The sequence below is a fragment of the Mytilus edulis genome, chromosome 1, assembly GCF_963676685.1.
Source record: "Mytilus edulis chromosome 1, xbMytEdul2.2, whole genome shotgun sequence".
Classification (NCBI taxonomy): Eukaryota; Metazoa; Mollusca; class Bivalvia; order Mytilida; family Mytilidae; genus Mytilus; species Mytilus edulis.
In genome coordinates this window covers 97,928,142-97,945,250 of record NC_092344.1, presented here as the reverse complement: position 1 = coordinate 97,945,250, position 17,109 = coordinate 97,928,142, and the positions used below count along the sequence as shown (strand labels likewise).

The window sequence follows — 17,109 nt, the reverse complement described above, 5'->3', positions numbered from 1 at the left end:
CTTAAATAATGTGTTACAGTTTTCTTTTATTTGTCTTTATGAATATTACTTTTACTTCTAAGTCTGTTTTTGGTGATATTCATTTGACGTGACTCTGTACTTATACATCCCGTTATTGTTCCATGTTAAATAATTGTATTCTTGTCTTTTGCTTTTGCTAACATGCTATGTCTATACGCCTTTGTGTGCTTCTTTTTAGCTCACCTGGCCCGAAGGGCCAAGTGAGCTTTTCCCATCACTTGGCGTCCGTCGTCCGTCGTCCGTCGTCGTCGTCGTCGTTAACTTTTACAAAAATCTTCTCCTCTGAAACTACTGGGCCAAATTAAACCAAACTTGGCCACAATCATCATCGGGGTATCTAGTTTAAAAAATGTGAGGCGTGACCCCGCCAACCAACCAAGATGGCCGCCATGGCTAAAAATAGAACATAAGGGTAAAATGCAGTTTTTGGCTTATAACTCAAAAACCAAAGCATTTAGAGCAAATCTGAAATGGGGTAAAATTGTTTATCAGGTCAAGATCTATCTGCCCTCAAATTTTCAGATGAATCCGACAACCCGTTGTTGGGTTGCTGCCCCTGAATTGGTAATTTTAGGGAATTTTTGCTGTTTTTGGTTATTATCTTGAATATTATTATAGATAGAGATAAACTGTAAACAGCAATAATGTTCAGCAAAGTAAGATTTACAAATAAGTCAACATGACGGAAATGGTCAGTTGACCCCTTTAGGAGTTATTGCCCTTTATAGTCAATTTTTAACCATTTTTCGTAAATCTTAGTAATCTTTTACAAAAATCTCCTCTGAAACTACTGGGCCAAATTAAACCAAACTTGGCTACAATCATCATTGGGATAGATAGTTTTAAAAATGTGTGGCGTGACCCGGCCAACAAACCAAAATGGCCGCCACAGCTAAAAATAGAACATAGGGGTAAAATTCAGTTTTTGGCTTATAACTAAAAAACCAAAGCATTTAGAGCAAATCTGACACGCGTAAAATTGTTTATCAGGTCAAGATCTATTTGCCCTGAAATTTTCAGATGAATCGGACAACCTGTTGTTGGGTTGCTGCCCCTGAATCGGTAATTTTAAGGAAATTTTGCTGTTTTTGGTTATTATCTTGAATATTATTATAGATAGAGATAAACTGTAAACAGCAATAATGTTCAGCAAAGTAAGATTTACAAATAAGTCAAATGACTGAAATGGTCAGTTGACCCCTTTGGGAGTTATTGCCCTTTATAGTCAATTTTTAACCATTTTTTGTAAATCTTAGTAATCTTTTACAAAAATCTTCTCCTCTGAAACTACTGGGCCAAATTAAACCAAACTTGGCCACAATCATCATTGGGATATCTAGTTTAAAAAATGTGTGGCGTGACCCGGCCAACCAACCAAGATGGCCGCCACGGCATAAAATAGAACATAGGGGTAAAATTCAGTTTTTGGCATATAACTCAAAAACCAAAGCATTTAAAGTAAATCTTACATGAAGTAAAATTGTTTATCAGGTCAAGATCTATCTGCCCTGAAATTTTCAGATGAATCGGACAACCCATTGTTGGGTTGCTGCCCCTGAATTGGTAATTTTAAGGAAATTTTGCTGTTTTTGGTTTTTATCTTGAATATTTTTATAGATAGAGATAAACTGTAGAAAGCAATAAATGTCGGCAAAGTAAGATCTACAAATAAGTCAACATGACCCAAATGGTCAGTTAGGAGTTATTGCCCTTTATAGTCAATTTTTAACCATTTTTCGTAAATCTTAGTTATCTTTTACAAAAATCTTCTCCTCTGAAACTACTGGGCCAAGTTCATTATAGATAGAGATAATTGTAAGCAGCAAGAATGTTCAGTAAAGTAAGATGTACAAACACATCACCATCACCAAAAGACAATTTTGTCATGAATCCATCTGCTTCCTTTGTTTAATATTCACATAGACCAAGGTGAGCGACACAGGCTCTTTAGAGCCTCTAGTTTTATACAGAGATTAAGATTATAACATCATGTTTACTGCTGTACCCCTATGTTTTACATGTTTACCTATTTAATATGTCTGTTTGTTTTGTTCACACATCGTTGTCAATATAATGTAATGTGATACGACTGTCATACAAGTGAGAGGTTAGCTAGCTATAAAACCAGGTTCAATCCACCATTACATACATAAGAAAATGCCTGTCAGGAATATGACAGTTGTTTTGCATTCGTTTGATACCCGTGTTAAGAGAGAGCCATATCTCTTGCACATAAAAGACACCCTTGTAGATTTCGAAAAAGAGTAGGCTAATGCCGCTACAAGGCAGCACTCGCACCCAAAAAGTGGAAAGGGGTTAATATAAGTTGCAAAACTTGTTTCCCAATCCACTATAAATAAATATGTTTAAACTAATTCGTTTGAGCTTTTGATTTTGCCATCTGATTAGGGACTTTCCGTTTTGAATTTTCCTCGGAGTTCAGTACTTTTGTGATTTTCCTTTTGGACATTATTAATGCATGAAATACAAGCCGAACCATTTTACACGATATATTTGAACATTTGTAATATGTAGTGTGTACTCTGCTTGCTGTAGTTGAATTTTATTTTTGTATACAAGATCTTTATTTTAATTGTCCATATCATGTTGATATATTAATAGTTAGTTTAAACATATTTATTTATAGTGGATTATAAAACAAGTTATTGCAACTTATATTAATCCCTCTCCACTTTGCGGGTGCGAGCGCTACCTTGTAGCGGCATTAGCCTACTCTTTTTCGAAACCTACAAGGGTGTCTTTGGTGTGCAAGACATAATTATGTCTCTGTCTTAACACGGGTATGCCATTTATCGTCCACTTCCGACAGACTATCATCGTTTCACAAGACCATACTCGCAAATGGTGTCGAGGGAGAGCCGAAAATTCAGTCCCTGAAATTTTCCCCACCGAAGCTGGTATCAAACCAGGAACCTTTGTGTTAGTAGTCGGATGCACTAACCCCTACACCACGGGTCTTAAAAGAGGGACGAAAGATACCAGAGGGACAATCAAACTCATAAATCGAAAAAAAAACTGACAACGCCATGGATTAAAATAAAAAGAACAAACAGACAAACAATAGTACACATGACACAACATAGAAAACTAAAGAATAAACAACACGAACCCCACCAAAAACTAGGGGTGATCTCAGGTGCTCCGGAAGGGTAAGCAGATCCTGCTCTACATGTGGCACCCGTCGTGTTGCTTATGAGATAACAAATCCGGTAAATAGTCTAAATCGGTAGGTCACATTTATTAATCTACGATCAGGCAAACACTTGGCTTGCGTTATTCTTGCGTCGTTTATTAGTTGATTTGAGGTTGCAATAATATTTCGCCAGTAAGACCTGGAAACAGTATTAAGTTGTTATAAGCACAATTTGACACGGCCTAGATATTTTCCCAAATTTGGCTAATTGTAGATGTTGGACCCCACCCTTTTTTGAAAGTCTTGAATTTTGGAACCCAACATTCCTTTAAAAAAATGGATCCGCCCTGAAAACCCAAAGTCTTTTAATGTTATTTCATAAACGTTAACACAAACTTTAGACTTAGGAAGGTTAGTTTGATTGCAGTTCTTCATTGCTCAAAATTCAATAATGGCGTAAAATTGTCCTGTTTTGCCCTAAGCAGTTATTTCAATAGTTGCAATTATCAAAATGTATATTCGAAAATCAAATGGCCAACTTGTAGTCTAATTCCTTTAGATGCGAAAATTGACAGGTTTTTGGAAGTTTGAATAGTTACATTTTTTTTAATATTGTGAATAGTTACAGGCGACTTCTAATTTTCATTCTGACCTACAATTTGTTTTACAAAATTACCGAACTACAAGCAAAATTCAAAACGAAAAGTTCCTTTTTAAATGGCAAGATCCAAAGATTAAATACACAAACGCATGGAAAACAGCTGTCATATTCCTGACTTTGGTACAGGCATTTCCTAATGTAGAAAATGCTGGATTAACCTGTTTTTATAGTTTTCTACACCTCTCACTTGTATGGCAGTCGATTACAATTCCATTATATTGACTAAAATGTGTAAACAAAACAAACATACATAATAAGAAAAATTCTCAAAAATTCAGGAACAGTAGTTAACATTGTGTTATAACTCACTATAAAACAAACAACTATGGTAAAAAATGGCATATATAACCTCTGTAGACAAAGCAAAATGAAACAAGAATAAAAAAAAAAGTGACCATAGCACAATAACATAATGGCGGGATGGGAAAATACCGAGCCACGCCAAAAGGTTATAAATACCATGACAAAGACAGATAAACAAGAACACTTCAATACGTAAATAAAGGTAACAGTAGTATACCGCTGTTCGAAACTCATTAATCGATAGAAAAAATAACAAATCCGGGTTACAAACTAAAACTGAAGAAAACACATTAAATATAATAGATCAACGACACAACATTAAAATGAAACGAACTAAGCATTAGACAAAATCCGATGAGAATAACAAATATAACATCAAAACTAAATACACGAACTTGAGATAGAAAAGTACCGTGACACGTCTTATAGCAGTGAGAATTCACACTCGAGAGGAAATTAAGACCATGAGCAACGTAAGTACCTATATTCTATACTTCAAGACCATCATTGTTAATAGAAAGAACATCATCAATATGAAATTAAATTATCTGCCTTCTTTGATCTTTTTGATTTAAACAAATGTCTGGAGGAACACCTACTGATATGAAATAAGAAAAGGTGGATAAGGAGAAGCGTACAGTTCGTACCTATTTGAATGCTGACAATCTTTTGAAAAAGTCTACCACCAAATTCTACACATATATTGTCAATAAGAAACTCCAGCATACACTTATTTCTCGGTGTAGCATATTTGAACTTTTTGTTCACTATTAACATATTATGCCGTATGGTATCCAAAAGCAACAAATTTATAGTGAGTGTTACCATTTTTGAACTGAAAACCATTGTGGATTAATTATTTTAGAAAATTTTCTGTTTGACATGATGAATGATGATATACTGGGTTGAAAAATATATAATAAAATTGAGAATGGAAATGGGGAATGTGTCAAAGAGACAACAACTCGACCATGCATGGAACAGACAACAGCAGAAGGTCACCAACAGGTCTTCAATTCAGCGAGAAACTGCCGCACCCGGAGGCGTCCTTCAGCTGGCCCCTAAGCAAATATATATACTAGATCAGTGATAATGAACGTCATACTAAACTCCAAATTGTACACAAGAAACTAAAATTTAAAAAAATACAGGACTAACAAAGGCCAGATACTCCTGACTTGGAACAGGCGCAAAAATGCGACGGGTTAAACATTTTTATGAGGTCTCAACCCTCCCCCCTATACCGCTAGCCAATGTAGAAAAGTAAACACATAACAATACGCACATTAAAATGCAGTTCAAGAGAAGTCCGAGTCCGATGTCAGAAGATGTAACCAAAGAAAATAAACAAAATGACAATAATCCATATATGGTTAATACCAACACGCGCGAAAACGACTGTTACCATATTTTTTGGTATCTGTAGATATACCTTAATCATGTAAAGCTCTTATGTGCATGTAATTTGTTTTTACTAGAAGAACATTATCTAATTTGAATTTTATTCTTATTGATCTATATTAACAAACAAAAAATATGCAACGTAACTGCACATAAATTGTATGCACCAGGTACAGCTCAACTCATAATATAATATTTTAACTGTGCAGTAAGCAATTACATATGGTATATTTGTGGGTTTTATTTTTACAATTTCTCCCTCTTATGACTAAATAACGTATTGTAATCATTTAATTGATTTTTGAGCCTTCTTGACTAATTTTTGTACGTGTATATTACATAATGTGATATCATGAGACGTTTTATATTCCGGACTTATGCGGAGGTCAAAATCAGTGTCTAACAGCATATGTCAAGTTGTGTTGATCATTTTGAAATCCTGCCAGGATTTCAAAATAATCAACACAACATGTCACTAGAGGAGCATATCTATTTTATTGTCTTGCCTTTCTTTTCTATATTATTTGATAGATAACTTTTCCGTTTGTTTTTGTTAGATTTCATTCTTTTATGGAAGTGACATTTCTGTGGGTTTTTTTTTTTAAATAAATATTTGGTGGTGGTTCGATTTGCTCTGTTTTCGGTGTAGTGTTTTGTAGGCTGTTGTTTGATTTCGTCGTTTTTCTTTCTTGTCGTCGTGCTGTCTATAAATTTTCTCACCTGACGATATGTTGTTGTCCTTTTGGTATGCATTGTCTCTTTATATAACAAAAATGTTTTATTTTAGGTTAGGCCAAAAATAGATATAATAGTTTTGATTCTATTTCAAATAATAATGACGTCTAATTATTTGGACTAATTTCAGGTTTGTGTTTGGTAGTATTATTGGATGAACACCGTTCAAACAAGTCGAACTTTGCCTATGTGTTCGGTGTTCTTTAATTACTGGACTTTTCTTGTTGTAAACATCAAAATTCTATTCCTTTTATATGTGTAGCAATTGCGTTTTGTTATATAAGTTCCTTTTTAATGCAATGTACCATACTCTGTCAGACATCTTGTATAACACTGTTGCTAGTCGATACCATGTGAAGATGTCCGATGATTTAAAAAAATTGCTCTTTTGAAATTCTAGTTTAATGCAATTGCGCCGATCACACATTTAAAAAGTGATGCCCAATTTAGATTTGGTGTTTCGTTTTACAATGTTAGAATTCTTGTGAAAATGTTCATAACATAAACTTAAGGAGAAGACGACATAGCATTCATGAGGTAAAGGCACAGTAAGTTGGATATGTCATAGGTTTTGCTAAAATTTTGCATACAACCTTGGTTCGTTGAAATACAAATAAACGCAAATTCATGTATCAACAACATATAGACTTTGAAGAAAAATCTATGGAGTAGAAATCAGAGATCTGATGATTTTAGACAAATATTAGAGGGTTTTTCGGGAAGCTTATGTGCTTTCTTAACAAATGTTCACCCATCTTGAAAGAATTCGATCAGTAATTATCAAATGATAAATGAGATAGATGCATATTTTTTTCGAATTGCAGTTGTAGTTCATCGAGCTAGAGTTGTATGCAAAATTTTACTAAAATCAGTGACATAGCCCATTTACTGTAACTTGACCTTAATTAAATAGATATAGGAAGATGTGGTATGAGTGCCAATGAGACAACTCTCCATCCAAATAACAATTTATAAAAGTAAACTTTATTTAAATGATTATTTATACTAATTTTGATTTCACATTTTCAACTGTGTAAAGTTAAAGGGGTGTATATGATATAGAAGACACAAATCGTTGAATGCTTAATATTTGTAATGTTCACATACCTGTTGAAGTTTGAAGATATTTGTCCGAGAATTTGTATAATATTTGTTTTCCCACTGAATTCCACAAGTCATAAAAGTCAAATTACAACAATATTATAAAATTATTATTTTCTTTCTCTGATATTGAGAAACATAAATATTTATGAGGGCTTAGCGAAAGAAGATTTGTAACTTATGTGTGAATGACCCCTCATTTGCAGTGTAACTAAGCTGATTTCACGAACATTAAGTGACGAATGCCCTTGTTATTATATCACGAACTTTTTCTACCATATTTGGATGCCATATAATGGAATGTGTTGCAGATAATTTGTAGATACAAATGCACATATATTATATCTGTTTCATTTTATCAATGGCTTTTTTTTAAATAGCATTTCAGTTTAAAAATACGCACTTAACTGTCATTATATCGACTTAATAACATAAACTTAATTAAGAAATGTAATCTACTCAACACTTAAAGATACGCACCCACTCCATTGATTTCTATGGAGTAAGCTTTTGAATTGCATAAAATATAAAGTTATTGGAATGCGTCAACATTTTGACACAGTTACCCTGGAGTCTTAAGCATCACTTTTTGTGGGAATGATTTTTTTTCTTAGTTTTGATTTCTAAAAATTAGCACTTTTTGAACCAAAAAAAAGAAAATATTTGCCTTTGAAAAAAACCGAAGTCTGGTGTATCTGTTCAACTGAAAAATGGGAAAATTTATTTGATGTTCAGTATCCTAATCACATACTTTTGATTTTTGGATTTTCGTTCTTTAAGAAATGTCCATTGCAACTAAACCGAAAATGTCTATATAAACTCGTGGATTCATTATAAAGTTATGTAAACATAAAAGAAGTTCACTACTTCATCATGAAACTTCTGTATATTGGTCAAAGATGATTTTTTTTTAATAAATGGCCTGGTTGGGTTATCATGCCTTTCATTACATAGAAAAAAGTTCACAAGTACCATATTTATTTTTATCTCATTATCTTTTTTTAGTTTTATCAGTATTTGGTTTTTATTTCAATAAATGTACCTGTATTTTATATATGAAACGTAAAATCACAAAAATACCGAACTCCAAGGAAACCCCAAAACGGAAAGTCCCTTAACAAATGGCAAAATCAAAAGCTCAAACACATCAAACACATCAAACGCCTGACTTGGTACAGGCATTGTATAATGTAGAAAAAAGTAGATTCAATATATTGATAGTTTGCTTTATACATGTGTCGGTAACAAAAGTTTAAATAAAATGTACTTAAATGCCTAAATCAGAGTGAAACACTCTGTTCGTGTAAGATTTCTACATGAATCATAATGCGCTATTAGCCAATAGTTCCAAATATGTGGTGGCTTATTTTACCAGTAAGGAATCCCTGAAATGCAGTGCATGGGTCTGCAAAACTTGAGTTAAAGTTTTAAAATGTATTAGAAATCATAGACAATAACGACACAACAAAAGAGAGGCGAAAGATACCAGAAAGACATTCAAACTCATACATCGAAAATAAACTGACAACACCATGGCTTAAAAAGACAAACAGACAAACAATAGTACACAAAACACAACGTAGAAAAATACAGACTAAGCAACACGACCCTCACCCAAAACCTTGGGTAATCTCGGGTGCTCCGGAAGGGTAAGCAGATCCTGCTCCGAATGTGGCACAACTTTATCAGTGGCAGCAGAATGTAACAGAAATCATTATTAAAAAAAACTGTAACTAATAATGCTAGATATTGCTGAAAGTTATGCTAATTAGAATGCTTCCTACAAATGACAAGGAAAAAAGTCTACCATGCATATAAAAAAGAAGGCTGATTGCTAAACAAATAGGTTTTCCCTAAATGACGTATATATATGTAAGCAACTATAGGTCTCCTGCATGATTTGCAAGGTAATTTTTCAATGTAACTGTTAAAAGATTTCTAGAAAAATGAAACTAAACAGTACTTTCAAGACTAATCTTTTCGTGAGGTTCATCTTGTACGTTTTAAAATAAGAGTTGAAAATTATCTGAAAAAACCAATAACACACACTGATGATCTAAAACAAAAAGCGACTATTTTGTATACTGCGTCAACACATATTTTCACTAAATTGATTTTATGTAACATATGTACAAAATTGCTTGGATTAAGAAAAAAGACAGATTAGATTTTTATGAATTTATTACGAATACACAATAACAAAATTCAAACATTATACAGCAATGATAAGTCAATGCTTTGATTGACAACTAAAACATAATCTTTTGATATACACAGAAAACTATAAATGATTGTAGCAATTTTGCTCCATACAAAACATAATTTAGTATGATGTTACTTCTATTCACAATTTCATATTAAAGTATTGATTCCAGAAATACTGATATTCATATCTTTAAAAAAGAGTCTGAAATTGTGCCTTTAGATTTTCGAAATGAGCATCCTTCAGTTAATATACAACATTCAGACAATAATGTTTATTAATGACTCAAATTTGATCTGTCTAACCAATGACATGTGGGCTAGCTGTTGTTTGATTGGATGGCTGTAGAAAGGTATCGATAATATGAATGACGCCGTTCGCAACATTGATGTCGGGGTTTATTACTCTAGCATTATCTACCATAACATGTCCTGAAATATATATATCAAACTGCTGTCTTACTTGTTGTTGGATCTTTAATTTGCTTTTATCTTAATATTTTTAAGTGTAGCCCGCTGTAATAAATCAAGCTGAACATGCAAGGTTATGCATGATATTTGTTTATTAAATAAACGACAACGTATAATTTTTCGGGTTTTTTTTTCATATCATTATAAATTCTTATCTCATGTTGGAAAATTATGTATTAAAAATAAAAATACCCTCTTGGGCCAAGGTTTGTTGTACTAGACAAGTTGCTATAAATTCATATTTTCAATAGACCAAGATCATTTTTGGTGTCCAATATCCTTTTTTTTTCTATATGTAATTGTAAATAGTTCACAAAGTTTAATACTTAATTTTTAATCTTGCTTATGATAAAGTACTTACCGTTAGTATAACGTATTCTAAGATTTTGACCTTCTACAGTTGGAACCATCATGCCGTCTTTTAATCCAGAACTGTAAAATGTTCCTTTGACATAATGGAAGCGCAATAATCCTGCAAAAAGACATTTTGTAATTAAACATTACAAGTTGACTTTATAGGGTGTTGACTAAGTATCGATTGGAACACCAGTAGTTCCAACTTTTTGAATGTAACGTCCGATTATATTTCCTGTTACGTAACCTTATTTTTCCGAGTTATACTTCTGTTAATTATTGACAAAGGCAAACACAAACAAATACACTTTGTTCAAAAATATTCGAATTGTCTGTGTAACAGCTTCCAAACTGTTCAAAGATGAACTCATTTAGATATTGAATAGATAATTCGGATCATATCTAACATATATTTTAAACACTTACGCCTTGAACCGTCAAGTGTTAAGAAATTGTCACTTAAAAATCCTGCTGGTAATTTGTCGAATGCGCTGTCTACTGGTGCAAATAAAGTAAATGGTCCTCCTACAATTAAAGAAAAAATTAAAGCTTCAGCTCTAAAAAGGTCTTATTCTTGAAACCACAAAATTTTATAAGTTAGTATTTTTGATATCTAATGTTTAACCGAGACTATCATTATTATTCATTTTTTCCGAAGTTAAAAATCGTTGTTCGAAAAGTTGGTTTTAATGTTTTTGTTCCCTCTTGTTCTACAGCGCGCATGGAACTTTACCTTATCATAACTATACTATAACAGTTATATTATATATGTTTCATAAAGTGAGATAACAAAAATACCGAACTCCAAGGATGATTCATAACGGAAAGTCGTTTATAGAATGGCAAAATCAAAAGCCCAAAGATATCGAACGAATGGAGAACTGTCTTGGTCATGACTTGCTACAGACATTTCCTTATGTAGAAATTTGTGGATTACTCACTTGTCTAGAATGTTCATAAGTAATTAAAAGTTAGGAAAATATGCGTCTTAAAAAAGCAAATTAACAAAAATACCGAACTTCGAGCAAAATTCTCAACTTTTTTGTTATGATCATCAAATATGTTTTTAGTCCAGGGCGACATTTACACATGGTATCTTTTTACTCTTAGTGCATAATTTCTACATCAATGGAATATAAAAAAAAAAAGAATTCATGTAAATAGTGATCCACGAACCTGCGAGCTCTGCTTGTAAGTCAGCTCGGATAATAGAATAAGCTAACTGTGAAAGGTTTGGCTGTAAGGCAACATACTGGAGGAGTGTAATAGTGATCCACGAATCTGCGAGCTCTGCTTGTAAGTCAGCTCGGATAACAGAATAAACTAACTGTGAAAGGTTTGGCTGTGAGGCAACATACTGGAGGAGTGTGTTGTCTGGTAATGGGTACATGACACGGTCAAGAACATGAATGACACCGTTACTGGCGTTTTGGTTTGTCAGTACGACTTTACTTCCTTCTACTGTGGCAACCTGTGGTCAATTATAAGATAGTCTTAATCGATTTAAATAGCAAAAACATTCAACATCTGAAATATATCTATAGAGATACGTACGGTTAAATACAAGGATTTTTACAAGAGTAGCTTTTTTTTTTATTAATTCAATATTTTCACCAAGAAAATTATCTAGTCTAATGCAAGTCGGAATATTACAATTAAATAAATATATTAAATATCGCAACAAATGCTTGTTTTCCCCGAACTGGGCCGTGTCAACGAAGCTGTCCTAGGACTATGACATGTCTTAGGATGGTCTTAGGATACGTCTTAGTCCTTGGTCAGGTTAACGAAAGTGTCCTAAAATAAGATATGTCCTAAATTTGGTCCTAAAGTTAGGATATACAAATAGGTGTCTTAGGATAGTCCAAAAGGTTACAATGTCCTAAAAGGTAATAAAAACAAAATATATGGCAAGCCGCATAAACTCAATACTAAAAATACTAATACTATATTAAACTATATCATACTGTTATTAGAATTAGATTAATAAAACAAAATATTTTTCAATTTTGTTAAAGATTCAATTTTAATACATTAAATTATTTCGTGCTGCCTTTTTTTAAGCCTACAAAATACTACATGTATCATAACCAATATTTTTTGGGAATAACCAAAACGGTGCAATATTAATTTAAATATGGGAAAATATTACTTCTTTTTTTTTTTTTTAACTAATCCTGATTCGATATATGTAATGAAATCGAGAGGACCTAACGACAAAACTAGTTCATGTACTAAAATTGCAGCACGGATATTGCATTTAACAATGTTTTGTGACTATTTACTTTTGTTTTCGTATTAGATTCTTTTAAATCTTTTATCATATTTACTAACGTATTTATTAGTATTACTTTAAATCTTTAACTTTTATTTTGCGTTAATTGTTTTCCATACAAGAGTCGTCCTCTCTTTCTTTACATATAGATACTAAAATACAATAAAATCTATGTCATAGAAATCTCTACCTTTTTTCCAATTGAATAAATGTGTTAGGATGGTCCTAAGACAGCTTTGTTTTACATCCTAAGACATGTCTGAGAAACGTCATAAGACATATCGTAGGACATATCCTAGGATACTTTCATTGACACGGCCCCAAAGTGGATTGGTGTATATTAATGACATATTGGATCGTGAAGGAAATTTATCCGAAAGTTTTATTTTAAAAAAGTTAATTAATAAAACAAACTGGATTGCAGAGTTTAAGATGTTAAAATTCTGCATCCCAAAAGAATGGATGCAAGTTTAAAAAAAAGAAAACTTCGTTAAGAGTAGAATCAATATGTAAGGTTAAATTATAAAGTTGGCAAAATAAACAAATTGAAACAAAAGATATCAACAATAAAATACTCTATAAAACTTTAAAAGATAAAAAATATGCAAAGCCAATCGGTATCAACATTTGGACAAGATATTTAAAATTAGAATACGTACCACATATGTCATTTGTATACGATTTTATATTTAAAATTTTAATTGAAAATAAGTTAAAAAATTTCAGATGGAAAACTGCTTCAGTTTATTATTCCTACAACGCAGCTACTATTAAAGTGGAAAATATCTGAGAACGACAAATGCAATTTTTGTAAAACAAAAGAAGAAGATTATTTGCATTTCTTTATTACATTTTTTGAAAAAAAAATTGGGAGAAAGTACATTATCTTCTAGCAAAAATGAATTTTCAAAACAAGATATTAGCAAAACATATAGTATTTGGATACAAAATATCAGATCAAAGGTATAACGGTTTTGGACTAGTTTAAATCTCGGTCTATTTCTTAAATTTATTCTTACATACTTTTGATTTTTTAACCCTGTATGCTAACATTCCCATGAAAATTTTAAAATTGTTTGTACGCACATTGAACGACAAATTTATGTGACGTATAAAATTTTCTGACGTCAGACACTCAATAAACGTGTTCGTAGATAGTAGATGTTTTTGTGTTCTGTTAAATTGTTCCTTTTAAAATTGTTAAACGATGATGACTGATGTACCCATATTTTGACTATTATATTTATTGTGTCTGTTTATTTAACGCATCAATGTAAAAATATCGGAAATTGATGAGACTGTCATTACAAAAGTGAGAGGGTTAGCGCTATAGAACCAGGTTTAATCCACCATTTTCTACATTTGAAAATGCCTGTACCAAGTCAGGAATATGACAGTTCTTGTCCATTCGTTTTTGATGCGTTTTGTTATTTGATTTTGCCATGTGATTATGGACTTTCCCAATTGATCTTCCTCTCAGTTCAGTATTTTTGTGATTTTACTTTTTAATTATTTCTTGACAATTATAGGTTTTTGTATTTACAAGTCGTACTATGTATCCGAGCAAAAACTGAAATTGTTAGATGTGTATGCTATGCTATTTTGGCGTTAATATTGATTCACTTATAGGGTCTTTGCATCGGAACTAAACACACTTATTCAAAAACCAGTTGTTGGCATGACACGGGTTATGTTATTCTCATATATGTTATGATGGTATGATACTAAACCCCTAACGGGAAGGATTGTGCCTGATGTTCATATGATGAAATCATAATCTTTCAGTCAGTTTAATTGAATTCTGGAGCTGGCATGTCAGTTAACTGCTCGTAGTCTGTTGTTATTTATGTATTATTGTCATTTTGTTTATTTTCTTTGGTTACATCTTCTGACATCAGACTCGGACTTCTCTTGGACTGAATTTTAATGTGCGTATTGTTATGCGTTTACTTTTCTACATTGGCTAGAGGTATAGGGGGACGGTTGAGATCTCACAAACATGCATTTTTGCGCCTATCCCAAGTCAGGAGCCTCTGGTCTTTGTTAGTCTTGTATTATTCTAATTTTAGTTCTTGTGTACAATTTAGAAATTAGTATGGCGTTCATTATCACTGAACTAGTATATATTTGTTTAGGGGCCAGCTCAAGGACGCCTCCGGGTGCGGGAATTTCTCGCTACATTGAAGACCTGTTGGTGACCTTCTGCTGTTAAATTTTTTTTTGTTTTTTTTTCTATGGTCGGGTTGTTGTCTCTTTGGCATATTCCCCATTTCCATTCTCAATTTTAGTATAAAGGAGCTACGAAGGTTTATGAATGAGAACAAAATAGTATCTCACAATGTTTTTTGATAAAGATAAAAAGATTGATATAATTGATGAAAAAAAAAATAATGTTAATATTTTATTATATTCTGTGTATTTTCCTGGATACTCAGAAAGTATTTCACAGGGATACTTTATTGAAGCTTGGACAATGAAGTAAAGTTGTAACAAGCAATTTGAAGAATAAAGAATATTTATTTGTTGTAAAAAAAAAAGGAATATTACAATTATATGAGGGTTATGTAATTTTAATATGTTGAATCATGGTATCTAGTCGTTTAATAATTATATTCAAACAGCCAGTTTATTTTCCAACAGTATTTAATTAAACAGTCATTATGATCTTAAAAACCAAATAAATGTTTTAAAAGATTTCTCCTTTGGTAAAAAAAAAAAACACCCAAAGAAACCACTGATGTTTAAAACAACTTGCCTGTCCACCTTGGTAAATATTAACTCGAATGTTAAGACCGGGCACCAGTGATGGAACAATCAACTCATTGTTTGCCTCATCGGCGTAATGCATTCCTGATACTACATGGTATTTCAAGACTTTCTGTAAAAGCGCTTTATCAGACTGAAGTTTCTGTAATATTTCTTGTGGGACAGCAGCGAATGCTTGGTCGGATGGAGCAAATACTGTAAAAGGACCTAAAACACACAAAGTCATATTGGATTATTGTCAAGTTAATAGAAATGTTTAGAGGGAGACTTATACATTGATATGTGTAACACTCGCCAGTCAGAAACGTGCCCATTCCCCCACACGTGTCCGTATGACGTCATGAAAAGTGGACACGTATTGGGCGTAAGTCAACATGTTGATGATGTCTTCAACTATTGTAATATTGCAATTCATCCTAAAACTATAATTTAGCCACACATGAAAAATGTGAAACAATTCTAAACAGATATATCATGTTAAGGAGGGGTATTTGCGAAAAATACCAGTCGAGAGAATGTTAAATTTCGCGAGCAGTACGGCGAGGGAAATTCTTTCTCAAAACTGGTATTTTTCGCAAATATCCCTCAAGAACATGCTCTATTCGTTTTAATTACACCTTATGTAAGAATCCTGGGTTTTGATTGGTTGATAGCCAGTGTATTTTTCACCAATTTACTGTTATCAAATGAATATCGTTAATTTTTTAACGCCGCCGGGGTATATGCAAAAACGATATGCCTTTTTTACCCTCTCTGCCGTGGTATTTGCCAAAAAAAACTCTATCCGACTGGACGCTTGTAACGTCATGACCATCAATCCGATTTTGAAAGTTAACATGCGGTGTAATTTTAACAGATACTAATGGCCTTATCTTTAACAAAACAATTAAAAAAAATCCAAAAAAGTAGACTTGACCCAACGACAACCATACTGGCGTAGATGGGCATTTCGTTTGCATAACGTTCGTCAGTGGCGCTCGAATAATAACAATTAAAAAAGAAATTGAAAAGCATTCAAACAGGAGCAAACTTCTTATTAGTGAAAAAATATTTATGAAAGTTATAGACTTATTACAAATTGTATTACTTACCTTGACAAGAAATAATCATAAAAAGGCTAATTAATTCATACCTCCATTTGCAAGTGTGTTTGTTAGTCCAGCCTTATGGATCAAATCAACTAATGTGTTGGCTCCAAGACTGGTAGCTTTCTGTATTATATTAGCACCGTAGACAGTGCAAAGACATAGGGAAAAGCACACCAAAATCTTCATGTTGTGTTAGAACGGTTTGGTTAATTTAGGGAACAATGAAAATTTATATCAGACAATATATATATATATCATAGATAATGATCACGTTGATTTGTGATAAGGTCACACATGGCAGTACTTCTGATGACACGTGTGAAAGCTTATACAAATGTCATAAGCGACGATCTTGGACTGTCAACATTTATTAAAAAATGAAATAATGAAAATACCGAACTCCGAGAAATATTCAAAACGGAAAGTCCAGAATGGAATGGAATAATCAAATCCTCAAACACATCAAACGAATGGATAACAACGGTCATATTCGTGACTTGGTACATGCATTTTCTTGTGTAGAAAATGGTGGATTAAACCTGGTTTTATAGCTAGCTGAACATCTCACTTGTTTGAC

The 17,109-nt window shown here is 32.6% G+C and overlaps 2 protein-coding genes across 3 annotated transcripts in view; both read right to left on the bottom strand.

Annotated features, from left to right (window-relative positions):
* Positions 1–7,519, bottom strand: part of LOC139496504 (metalloproteinase inhibitor 2-like) — a 32,758-nt gene extending 25,239 nt beyond the window's left edge. The window contains exon 1 of the mRNA XM_071285093.1: positions 7,383–7,519. The gene's annotated coding sequence lies outside the window, so the exon portion shown is untranslated. The remainder of the gene's footprint in view (positions 1–7,382) is intronic.
* A 2,020-nt stretch (positions 7,520–9,539) lies between these two features.
* Positions 9,540–16,757, bottom strand: LOC139496478 (transforming growth factor-beta-induced protein ig-h3-like). Of its 2 annotated transcripts, none has more exons than XM_071285091.1 (6): positions 16,577–16,757; positions 15,434–15,651; positions 11,580–11,874; positions 10,830–10,928; positions 10,411–10,521; positions 9,540–10,010 (listed from the first exon to the last, which is right to left on the bottom strand). In XM_071285091.1, exons 1-6 carry the CDS (start codon positions 16,716–16,718, stop codon positions 9,880–9,882), a joined length of 996 nt encoding a protein of 331 aa, XP_071141192.1. In that variant the 5' UTR covers positions 16,719–16,757; the 3' UTR covers positions 9,540–9,879. The 2 variants fall into 2 exon arrangements, with proteins under 2 accessions (XP_071141192.1, XP_071141193.1); XM_071285092.1 differs by having other exon boundaries at positions 10,830–10,930; positions 11,687–11,874.
* Between the last annotated feature and the right edge of the window lie 352 nt (positions 16,758–17,109).

Excerpts from the sequence above, each read along its gene's own strand:
- LOC139496478 (XM_071285091.1), bottom strand. The coding sequence starts at position 16,718 with ATGAAGATTTTGGTGTGCTTTTCCCTATGTCTTTGCACTGTCTACGGT. Across the intron at positions 11,875-15,433 it reads ATATTTACCAAGGTGGACAG|GTTGCCACAGTAGAAGGAAG; the intron begins GCAAGTTGTTTT and ends AATTGACCACAG. Across the intron at positions 10,011-10,410 it reads TAGAATACGTTATACTAACG|GACATGTTATGGTAGATAAT; the intron begins GTAAGTACTTTA and ends TATATATTTCAG.